The sequence below is a fragment of the Pempheris klunzingeri genome, chromosome 13 (genome assembly GCF_042242105.1).
Source record: "Pempheris klunzingeri isolate RE-2024b chromosome 13, fPemKlu1.hap1, whole genome shotgun sequence".
In the NCBI taxonomy this organism is placed as follows: Eukaryota; Metazoa; Chordata; class Actinopteri; order Acropomatiformes; family Pempheridae; genus Pempheris; species Pempheris klunzingeri.
This window is the reverse complement of record NC_092024.1, coordinates 3,799,423-3,811,712: the sequence shown is the minus strand read 5'-3', so window position 1 is coordinate 3,811,712 and position 12,290 is coordinate 3,799,423. Positions and strand designations below refer to the sequence as shown.

At 41.9% G+C, this 12,290-nt stretch overlaps 1 protein-coding gene across 1 annotated transcript; it reads right to left on the bottom strand.

The window, feature by feature from the left end:
- Positions 1-242: 242 nt before the first annotated feature.
- On the bottom strand, positions 243-11,570 carry kcnk5a (potassium channel, subfamily K, member 5a). The gene is made up of 6 exons (XM_070842943.1): positions 11,201-11,570; positions 4,298-4,409; positions 3,957-4,123; positions 3,673-3,841; positions 1,731-3,412; positions 243-1,666 (listed from the first exon to the last, which is right to left on the bottom strand). The coding sequence occupies exons 1-5, from the start codon at positions 11,384-11,386 to the stop codon at positions 2,460-2,462; spliced, it is 1,587 nt and encodes a 528-aa protein (XP_070699044.1). The 5' UTR covers positions 11,387-11,570; the 3' UTR covers positions 243-1,666; positions 1,731-2,459.
- Between the last annotated feature and the right edge of the window lie 720 nt (positions 11,571-12,290).

Genomic DNA, 12,290 nt, shown 5'->3' with positions numbered 1-12,290 from the left:
AACGGACAGGAATTCACCCTGCTTGTGTAGAATATTGTTTTTATGGTTTGGTTTGCAGACTGGCTTCACTTGTCCGACAGCGTGGCCTTGAAGTGTGTGCGCATAATGAGCAATGGCAGGTGTGATGATGATAAGAAGTTAATACATCAGGCACATTTTGGCATGTGTAAAATCAGAATGTTGATTTAATTCCCTGTGATAAAAAAAAAAAAAAAAGCACTCAAGTTTTATTAAATGTTTATTTACATGAAATGTACAGTTTTGTCTGGAAATCATATACAAACATTTACAAACACAAATAATTTAATCATAAAAAAAACACTATAAACAACTATGCTGGAGTTTTATACAATGGAGCAACATTAAGAGGAAAACCTTGGACAATGGGCTAAACCAGCCTAACCTGTTCTTAGTTGATCTAGAAACATGCTTGAAATTCAGTCCAGACAAGTACCATGGCTGCATAACAATACATGCACAACAATACAATGCAAACTAGCACATCAAGAACAACCACTGAAAACTAAAGAAAGGGGAACGTTTACAGACAACTGGGGTGTTCCTGTGACAAAATCCGAGGCAAGGAGAGTGGAAAAAATAAAAGCACCCAGTGTGAAAGCTTTCATGTTTTCAATTCATCATTAGAAGTACATTCATTGGATGGCACATGTACTGTGTAATCTCCTGTTTTGCAGTGAATTTAAGGCAATTTCACATTTTAGCAGTCATCTGTAAGGCAGAGTTAGGATGGGGTGTTCCACTTGTTCACAAAAAATAAAAAGAACTACAAATACTCGTCTGTGTTACATTATATTGTCCAACTGGCGTGAATGAGGGGACTGGTTCTAAATTCAAAGTAGCCTTGTGTGCCACTCCAAATACTGCCATATTAGTATTTAAAGTAACACTGTTTCCAAGTTTGTGTGCAAGTTAGCGCGTGCAAAAGGCAGTGTGTGATCGGGATAACCAAGGACCCTTTCAAAAAGGGAGACAGTGAAAAGCAATGGACATTATCTTGTGGTCGCTCAGTTTACGGTTCTGTGTTCTCATGAAACAAGGGGGAATACTATTACAGTAATCATGAGCACCAATACTGCTGACTTCTTTGCTGACTATGTCACATGAATAAAATACGTCAAGAGGGTATTGATCTGTTCCCAGTTAACCTTGGTTGCCTGCCATAAGCGGCACTTCAGTCATTCATGGCAGTGCGAGCCCCCGAAGGCAAACATGAACAGCAAGGCCATGGTCTGAGCAAGCCGTGTTTGTGACTACTGATTTGCTTTGAGCCAATATTTACATGGCAAATATAACGAAGTGAAAGGGTGCTAAATAGACAAAAAGTGAGAAAATTGTTGCTGTAAAAGTTTGGCTGCATTATGCACTGCCATGGTGGAGGACCCAGGAGCCGCAGACACAACATTTGACATGATGTTAGCAGCAAAACAAAATACAACACGATGTGTTCACTAAACGGGGAGGGTCATTTGTGACACAGAAGTTTTTGCAGCGGTCAAAAAAAAAAAAAAAAAAATGCTAGGAACAGAAGTGTTAAAAAAAAAAAAAAAAAAATACGAGGCAAATCTTTGTTTAGGAGTATCTCTCTTGCAGGATGTTCAGATATTTTGCCACAAATGTTTCTCTGTTTGTAAGATGAATGATTTTCCTCTCTAAGTTTACTGGCAGTTGGTTGTAGACTAACAGATGTTGCCTTTAGGATCATTGATGACATCTAGTGCAGTCACAGTTCTATTGCTTACAGTCAAAAGAAACAGCAAGTTATCAAGGAATCCTCAAAAGAAACAAATGAAATACCAAAGAAAAAAAAAACAAAAGACCCTTAACCCCCCTTCTTACAGGACAAATGTTTGGCTCAGGTTTTAAGATGACAGTCTACACTAAAATGGACTTTGAACTGTTCTCATCTGGTGGAATTGTGCAATGAGAGACATATAAACCCATGTAGCCATTGAATAGAAGCTACCATGTCCTTCATGTTAATAAATACTATAAAAACACCAATATGGTGAATATACATAGAAGAAACTATGGGGAATTAAGACATATTTCCCGACATAATTTCTTAGGAGCCTATGAGTAGAAAATATAAAACACTCATGGAAATTAGTTATTGGTTTTGGACATTACAACACATGTGGCTTATAGTTTTTCAAACTGTATAAAAAGACATAAATAGAGCAGATGGTAAATACTCATGGGGTTGCATGTCACACTGTGGTCCACATTATTCAAGATGTAGGACATATTTGTTCAAGAGTTTATAGGAAGCTCAACTTCAATGGCAGTTTTCATCTCTCAGATAAGAACAGAACATTCACCTGAAATGTGATCTTGGCTTTGCATTCATTATCAGCCCCTCCAAAAGTGCATTGGGACTTCTGATATTCTTTCAAATCATTCATATTAAAATACATACACTTCAATACCGAAACAGAAGATCAAGATTCAGTATTTTCCTCCTTTGCATATTCCTCTACAAGTTTCTCATAGGAGTGGCTGTGCTCTGAACAGTCACTAGTGAACACAGATCCTTCAGATTCAGAACTCTGCTCCTCCTTAGAGTTTGTTTCAATATTTTCATCACATGTAGTAATGGACAGTTTTGCTTTAGAATCATCATCATCATCATCCTCATCTTCCTCCTCCTCTAGGTTATTGCTAAGGAAGTTCTCCTCGTCTATAAAAGTAATGTTCGCATTTTGGAACGTGAGGGGATGGTACTCTTTGGAGTCCCACGTCCTTCGACCACCTGCTCCACAATCTCCCGCCCCTCCATTCTCTAGATCTACATCCTTGTCAAGCTGGTTCTCGTACATTTGGTCCTGGTCAAGTTCTAGATCACCCTCTACATGGTCCTCCGTTAGCAGCAATCCATTATCCGAGCCCAGGAGGTAGTTCTTGGACTTTGAGAACACCACAGTGACACGGTCGCTGAAACTATAGCGTCTCTTTTGGCGCGGTGACCGGTCCAGGCTGAGGATGGTGTGACCATTAAACATGGGAGCATCATTGCAACTCTTGGAACGGCCGATGTCTTTGGGCTTATTGATGGCGAGGGCACTGGCGCTGGCGCTTCTGCCATCTTTCTTGGTTCCAATCTGCTTTATCAAGTCATTGTAGCCTTCCTGCTTCTTGGACAGGAAGCTGAAGATGTTGACATCATTAGGAGTGGGAGGCAAACGAAGGGCCGCCTTGTGAGACTCTTTGTAGTGCCGTAGCTCATCAAGAGACAGCTTGCGCAGTTTGCGCCGTTTCTTCAGTGCCTTGTGGGCCTCAATCACCATCCTCACTTTCCAGTTGAAGAACAAAGACAGCCAGGCCAACCCCAGATAAATCCACACTTCCACAAAGTAGCGGTAGAGAGTTGGGTATTCCTTATTTGGCTCCACACCTGCAAGGACAAACAGAATAGTCAAAGGTCATTTGACATCATAGTTGTGACTTGGTTTAATTTGATTGGTTCAATCCAAAGAATTGTCTAATAGACAGAGCATAATGCCCCTGTTATCTGAGTACAACTTGGATGTGATTAAACAGTGGATTTAACCATCTTTGTGTGATCGCGGTGATCGAGGGATGTCTTTTTAATGATTGTCACTACTGGTTTTGTGGCTCAAGTTAATTAACTAAAATACTTATTTTTCTGCTTACCTGCTACCAAGTCCCCAAATCCAATTGTGGTCAACGTGACAAATGAGAAGTACAAGCCTTCAACATACGACCAGCCCTCTTGGGACATAAATACAAAAGGTGGAAGGAGTAAATGGACCAGCACACCCCAGAGGAGGAAAATGGCTGTGCAGGTAAATTGAGCCTTTCTCTGAAAAAGAAAAAAACAGAAAGGAAGAAAATCGCTTCAGGTCAAGGTTTTGTGACACCACAGAGAGATGCGAGTACTTTCCCCAGAAGTGGGAAATAAGCTCATATCAACTTACCAGTGAAAATCCTTTCTTGGTTAGATACTGGCCCAGGTGCTTGGCTCTGCCACCGAAGAACTTTCCCAGCTCACTGATCCAGGTAAGACACAGCGGCACACCAAACAGCCCATAGAAGATGCAAAACACACGGCCTGCTGAAGTTTTGGGGGCAATGTTCCCATATCCTGAAAACAAAGCGGTTAGAGTCAGGTTGTTTCTTTTCATTTCCTCGGTGTTGTCCGTTAATCTGATTTATGCACATTGTGGCAAAACATCCAACAGTTGAGCTTTTGCCTACAATCCCCTTTGTAGTAAAGTTTGGTAAAAAAAAAAAAAAAAAGGAAATCACACATACTTACCAATAGTAGTGATAACTGTGGCAGCAAAGATTACAGCATTTGGCCAGTTCCAGTTGTTGAAGGTCTTGCTGCCGGTTATGGTGACCCCCTGGCCTGCAGCATCAGACACCACCTGAGGACAAAGAATATATTTAAGACCACAAATGTCTACAAGCTTTAATTCACCTTTAAGAGAAATAAATGGATGCAAAACAAATGGCTGCTCTCAACCGGAAGTTATACAAGAGTCAGACCTGACTAAGCTAAAAGGAAGACAGGAAGTTTGTCGAGTTGAAGCTGCAGTTATTCTACCACATCCTTCCTGTGATGTGTTGATGGTATCTCCAGTGGTACTGATGAGCTGAAAACGACACTCTGGCACCCTGGAGAATTGCCGTTAACCTGAGGGCTTTAAAGTCCCAACCACTGCTTACATTGGTAGGGAAACAGGAAGGCGAGCACAGCATCCCTAAACAGCTATTTCATGATCACGTGATGATGGATGGATTAAAACAAAAACACCAGGTGATTCTTCAGTGGTTGCTTTTTCTTTTTGAAGAAATTGTTCTTGTATAAATCGAAAACATGGGATACATCAGCTCACTCTAACAAGAGGTTTCAGTGTTAACATCCAAAAGGAGCCAGAAAATGCTTAATCCATCATTCTCTTGAACAGCCACAACGCACACTGAATTGCCCCATTTGGGAACACAAGGCCTTGTGTGGTGGGACAATGACACCCCCCCCCCCCCCCCCCCCCCCCACAAAAAAAGTTCTTTCTCCAAATGTGCTTGAAGGGGGAATGTGCAGGGGTTAGCAAAATTCATATAAGCCCTTAAGTATTGGAAGTTGCTTGTTTTTTTTAATAATAACAGGTCTGTGACAGTTCTGCTCTGTAATTACCAGCACAAGGGGAGGCCATTCTTTTGTCTGTTGAAACAACACGGTTCCACCATTGGGCTTTGGGGCGACAGCAGTGATGACCAAGTTTATGTTCAAACCATGACTAGAAATTAAAGAGGAAAAACCTCAGTGGTGCAGAAAACTGCTTACGCACTTTCACATTTGACAGTCCTGACAGTCCACAGCAGCTGTATCTGCTGGTTACATGGATATGCATGGGGTAACCTTGTTATTGGCCATGTTCAGGTTAAAATCTCTTTTGGCTTGAGCTGCTTACAGGAACCTTTGATACTCCACTATTGCATATGACTGTTGACCTGTTGAACCACTTAGCACTACAGTTGTGTTGATTTAACAATCTCCAAAAAGAAAGAAAGAGATCGTTGGGTTCCATCTGCTCAACTACCGTGTAGAGTTGGCTAAATCTAATACTCAAAGAAAATAGTAATCTATGCAATGTTATTAGTAAAATGTTCCAGTAGTATAATTTTTTGCACAAATAGTGAAAACACCAAGGAAGCACGAAGCAACACCGCAGCAAACTGTATCAAACCAAAAGCAGATTACTTTGGTAACTTGATAAAGAACACGTGTGTTCACTCCTCAAATCTGCCCACAGAAAGAGGGAAGAGGGCATCACATGGACTGACTGTTTCCAGCACTGTGGCTTGAGCTAATGGAAAGTGATAAGGCGTTTACAATAACACAGCTGCACAAGTTTACAAAATGAAAGTAGATCTCAAATTCAAATGACAGACTGCTTCTGGAAAACCCCCCAAACGATCACTGATTCATTCATTCCTTTTTTGCGGCCAATATGAAATCTTACCCCGCAAGCAGGGAGTGTAACAGTTTGGCGGGTTTCAGGTTTGTTGAAAAAAAAGTGACAATGTTATGTTTGTGCGTCATGTCTGTGGTCTGTGTGTGTGTTCAGCTGTGCACCGTATGCTAACCTAATGGGGCCGATTTGAACATGTTCACAGTCTGTCTGCCAGATAAAAGTGCTGAAGTTTGAAACATGCAAAATGCTGATTCATAGGAATACAATGAGGGCAGAGTGCAAGCAAAATCATGGGAGTGAGCATCGTGCAGTCAATGTCACTCAAATAGCGGTTAAGGAACATAACCTTTAAAACTAAGCTTTAAATGTCCTGTATTGCTACCATGAACAGGTTAGGAAGGAGAACTAGTTTTTGCCTGGGTCCACAAAGCACTAACCAGTGAAAAGATGCTCATACGTGACTGAACAGGCTTGCACAATGCACAAGGTCCTTAAAAAGGTTAAGAGGTCAGCCACTGGTCAACTCATGGTTGCTTCAAGTCACAGATGACCCTGAGAACAAGGCAAAAAGCAGAAGCACTGGGGGTGAAAAGACACTTTGTGTCACAATGAGCCCAAACCAGCATAAGAGGAAGCCGTTAAACTGGCTTCCCTGCAAGTCTAACCAGTGGGGACCTGGATATCAGACCAAGGCTACCAACATGCTTATACTCTTGCTAAATCTATGCAAATCTAGGAAAAATAGATTTGACGAAATAATGTGATAAATAGCAGCTAATTAGACCCCAACTACCATGACTTTAGAAGACGTTTCTCTAAAACTGCTTTTCTTCGGTGGGTGTCAAACGTTCTGGAAAACAAAAAAGGAAAAACAAACTAATCCAAAAACGGAACTTTGCCAAGTAGCACAACTGGTGCGCGGCCAATGGAATAAGGAAGGAAAACACCTGAAACAGTTGTTTTGAATAAAATGAAACGGCAGACACAAAGACTGTCTCGACTGGGTGAACTTAATACCGACTCAGTCTAGGTTGGTATACTGGCAATACTGAATTAGCAGAGCATTGATAGAGCAGCAAGATATCCTTGATTTTACAAGTTAACACATTCAGTTGTGGTCGACTCATCGCTGCCCAGAATGGCCCCTTGAAAGATCCAAACATGTCAATGAAACTCCCAGGCTACGCTGAGCTACCTCTCCAAACAGTTCCTGCAAACATGACCAGAGCTGAAACAATTAGTCGATGAATTGAGAAAAACAGACAAAGTATCACTTTAAGCTGTGACCGATGAAGAAAAATAACAGAATGCTAGGGGGGCTTTTAAAATGGTGGCTATACTGAAACATAAAGTTATAAAACAATCTTTGCCATTTTAAGTTAGTCACCCACAATCTAAGTAATGCAAGTAGTCAAAAAAAGGGCACTATGAAACGCATCATGTTGGACTTAAATTCACAATGTGGTGCCATAAACTGCAGAACACAGCAGCATGACATAACAGTCTGCCACTGCTACACTGATAACCCAAGAACAATAAAAACCACAATGACAAACTCCAACTGTTATCAGGACAGCTGGCGGCCCAGCATACCACTTCAGCTCCTAGGTATTTTTCCACTTCCATTCTAGGAGCACTACAGCTGCTTGTGGGCAGGATTGACTGACTTACAAACAATGAAGTCCTTCAAGCTCTTCTGGGTCATTATGTATCGATTTCTGATACTGTGGGTGTCAAACAATGCAGCGAGGGATGTACAGTGTGATGCAATGGAGTGTTTTAAAAAAAAAAAAAAAAAAGTGGGTGATTTATTCCAGTGCACAAAACAATCAGACCTTCACAAAAACCATTAAGAGGACGCTGATGCTGATCACAAAGTACAGACAACAAGCGTCTATTTTACAACTTTCTCTAGCGTTGGTAAAAAACACCATAAAAGTCCCAGTGAAAGGATTCTTCCATCTGTTAAGCAGAGCATATTACACCATTAACACATTTGTGAGTGGTTGTTTTCAACTAGACTGTTAACACGACATGAGACTCACTTCATTAACGTCACATGTGGTATTTTTTTTTTCCTTTTTTCTCTGTTCACGTTGTTGAGCTGATGAACATTTAAGTAAATTACACTTTATTAAATCTTGGTTTGAGCTTATTGCAGGATCATTGCTTAACTGGGTTAACCTCCAACAGTGTAAATTGGTTGCCATTGGTATGCCAGACTTAATCTCACATTGTGCTGACAAGGTGCAGTACGTGCTGCCACCAGGGTCCGAGGTAAAATCAAATTAGCCACAAGGCAATAAAGACATTTCTGTTGCTTAAACATAAACTCATTACACTGAGATACATTGATACCTTCCATGACTTCAGCTCAATACAGGAGGAAAGACTTGGCTATTTTAAAGCCAGCAGCAGTCAGACAGCACCCTAGGCACATGACATAGCAAGTTATCCCGGAAAAACAGAGCGCTACTTCATTTACTTGTGCCTTCTCATTGTTACCAGGGGCCATGTTTCACTTCACACATGCACTCGCAGTGTAATGAGAAGTGTTTGCAAACTTCTGATTGGGCAACCCAAGCGTGATCTTTAAGTCATGTGCGATAGGACCATCTGAAAAAAGCCAAATCAAATTAGCCAATGCTCCACCAGCTACAACTCATTTTCAAATATCGTAACAATTGCTGCTTTGTTCCTTTATCAGAAATCTAGAACACAGAGCCATTGAGCTCCCTTTATAGAATTTGACCTGAATATTTCCTGAACCACCATATTCACTGGCTAGGCTAACTATTCTATTATCATTCGTTCCGCTATGAATTTATTGAGTTTTACAGCTCAGACGGATGCCGATGAATCGATACGGGAAACTGCTCACATTTAATGTTATTTGATGTTTTACATTTCAATATTAAATTACTTTGGCTTAATATTGGAGCTTACAATGAGTAGCTGAGAGTAATAATCAGCAACCAGGCAATTGAATATCTTTGGGCTGTGGATGGTGGCTCAAGACAAGAAAAAAAAAAAAACATTGAAGCCATCCGGTGGACGTTAAAGAAACTTTTATCGACAAAACAATGAGAAAAAATAATTAATCAATAGTCAAAATAGTTACAGCCCTACTTTATTAGGATTAAATGACCATTTACATGCTAATACCTCCCTACAAAAACAATGGCATGTTTTGTGTGGGGCGTGAAAGGGTCTTCCTCTTGGCTCAACCCCGACTGTTCAGAAACTAAACCTACAGCTTCATCTTTGCAAACGCTCTTCCAGAAGAACGCACACAATTTGAGATACCTGCTTTTACTAATAAGTATGGACAACTGCTAAACTAAAAGTTTGGGGGCTGCAATGCTGCAAACGTCAAAGACGGAAAAGCCTTTTCTCAAAAACTCTGAGGGAGCTGCGAAAGCACACAGTATAGTGGAGAGGAGTCTGCGCCGGGCTGTAAACTTTATAACCCCCCTGCTGCTGACAGTGCTTCTGGGCAGCACTGAAACACACTGCTCACACTTCATGCCCTGACCTGGACACTGTGTGTGTTGCACTCTTATTTACAGTAGAGATAATGCGCAGCCACCTCCCCCCGCCCCCCCCCGCCCCTGCGCTCCCTGAACTTTTATAACAGCTTCTCAAGGGCCAACATTGATGGGCCATAAAATCCAATCTGTAAACTGTGACCACTTCAAGGCTCCTATAGTTAATAGTAAACTCCTTGTTAATAAAACAGAAAAGACAAACTTTTACAAGAGCGTCGCCTTCTCAAGTTAAACCTGCTTATATATTTAAATTGTTAACAAGCCGAGCAAAGTTTCCACAATGGAAACCTAATAGAATCTCTGCTCCGAACACAAATAAAGTTGATAAAGACAGATCTTAGTGCTTCTGTGCAGCAGGTGTCTTGGAAAACAGCAACAGAGGAGAAATAGTACAGCACGACTGACTGCAACTGTGGAAAGGGTTAAGAAGTTAGACATGTGATTTTGATATGGTATTATGAAAGTGCCTTTAGACCCCCCCCCCAGATGGCATTATGTGGTCTTTGTCCCTCAGAGAGCACACAGGAGCGGGAATGTTTTAGCTTCAGATGAGCGGCCAAAATCGCAGCTCTTTCAGCCAAAGGGAAATTTCCAAAAGCGGTCATATTCCAGACTACACTGTGAAGCAGATTTGGCTACTGTGGGGATTTGGCCGTTACAGAGATGCCACGAATGGGGGGAGGTTCATGAGCATATCCCTTTCAGTCCCCCCCAAACAAAAAAAAGGGGAGGCAGAAGGAAGCTGAAGGGGGTGGGGGGATAATAAATCTCCCTAATACTGATGTGGGCCCACAGAGGGGCACATGTAGAGACATGTTTCTGGTCATGCTTGCATGTGGAAAAACACAAACAAAGAAACAGAAGAGAAACAAACAACTGTCAGTCATGAGTGCAGAAAAGGATTCCTTTAAAAAAAAAAAAAAAAAAGGCATGCTGGACTCAGGGCTGCAGTCGCATGAGTCGGCTCTTCTTTACTCTTCCCTGGTGAAGGAAGGATTTACCCCTTTAGATCAGTTTGTCACATTCAAACATCTCATCAAGAATCAAGGTCGCAAAGCCTCCACATTTCAAGGCAGAACAAACATGCCTTGGGGCAAACACCTGTGAAATCACAGGAGTGTTGACTGACTGTGCTCACGGTAAACCACAGGGGTCAATGCCACCAGCGTCGCTCCTGGTTAAGGAATTGCCATTTTGAGGACCATTGGCAATGGAACACCATGTACTGCAGATTTCAAGGGCCGAGATTACAGATAGGCCCTCCACCCCCAGTATCATGGACGGTGCAGCCACAGACGGTCTACTCAGATTAACTGCACTAGGTAATAAAATCATTAGCATCACCATTAGGCCATGGACACAAGCATTTTAATGCTGATGGAAGGACAAGGCTCATAAACTCATAAAAGTGTGTGTGTGTGTGTGTGTGTGTGTGTGTGTGCCCACAGAGATGAACCATCTCATTCCTCAGGACTTTCGTTAGTGTTTGGTGAAAGCTCACATACCAGCTGAGGCTCATTCAGCCCTCATGTGTCAGCGCTCTCAAGTCAGAGAAAAGTGCAGCAGCACAACATTGGAACACAGATTGGCTGAGTAACTTTGAAATCATCTTCATGGTGATTGAAATAAACGTGCAGCAGTTAATTCCAAAATCAAAAGGGAGAGTGTTCAGTTTAAAAAAAAAGACCATACCTCTAATATTCTGTCCAAATCATCTTTCGTCAGACAGGGATAGTCCTCAAGTATCTTATCCTTCTGAGCACTATACTGCTTTGCAGCCTGCTTCCAATTGGGCTCCTCCAGGACTTGGAAAATTGCTGCCCCAATGGACAGGTAAAAAATAATGGCAGAAGTCAACAAGGGGCCTTTATCTACCATACTTATGTACAAGGACAGAGCTTGGAGAGCGCGGGACAGGGGAGACACAGAGAGGAGGGGTGGATGACAACAATGCCCGAAGTTATGCAGGACTCATTCTCAGCAAAGACCTTAGGTTCACAAAATGCTTCTTCTTCCGCGCGAGGGCTGTGAAAAAAACGGGTGCAGCGTGCCTCCGCAGACCACATCGGGCTCCAGACATTACAGGATAGACGCAGCGGGGAAACGGAGCAGAGCGCGCGGTGCCGCGGTGGTAACGTCTCCACGTGCGCAGCCGGAGACGCGGTGGCTGCAGAAGTAGTGAACCCAGGGCAGGGGTGTGCACACCCCAGAGAGGATCCGCCCACAGACACGGCCAGGGGGGGTGGTGGAGGTTGTTCCTTTTTTCTTTTTTTTTGACTACAGGTGCAGCTGCAGAGACTCTGTGGCACTCTGAAGTAAGTTTACCTCAAACTTATAAATGGAGCCACACTAAAGAAATAAAAGTGCTGTCTGTGGAAACTAATGCCATTTAGTGTTGGACTTTTTTTTTTAGGTATTTGTGTTTTACTTTATTCTCATTTTCTTCTACTCACCAACATTTCAGTGGGAAATATTGTACTTTTTACTCCGCTGTGTTTATTAGATCATTGTCATTTCTTTCCAGGTTCAGATTTTTAATGCAAAATGTAAATCAGCCATTAAATCATGCTGCGTATTGTGGATTAAGTATCTGAAGTACTTGAAATGAGCTCCACCTTTAACAACAGTAATACATCACTCATTATAACTGGGCATATGTATGATATTTCTCTGCACAGTGACACTTTCACTTTAGATACTTTAAGTACATTTTAATTTTCGAGTTCAGGACTTTGACTTGTTCACACTGTGGTATTTCTACTTTTACCGAAGTAGAACAGAC

Excerpts from the sequence above, each read along its gene's own strand:
- kcnk5a (XM_070842943.1), bottom strand. The coding sequence starts at position 11,386 with ATGGTAGATAAAGGCCCCTTGTTGACTTCTGCCATTATTTTTTACCTG. Across the intron at positions 3,842-3,956 it reads CCAAGAAAGGATTTTCACTG|AGAAAGGCTCAATTTACCTG; the intron begins GTAAGTTGATAT and ends TTTCTTTTTCAG. Across the intron at positions 3,413-3,672 it reads ATTTGGGGACTTGGTAGCAG|GTGTGGAGCCAAATAAGGAA; the intron begins GTAAGCAGAAAA and ends TTGTCCTTGCAG.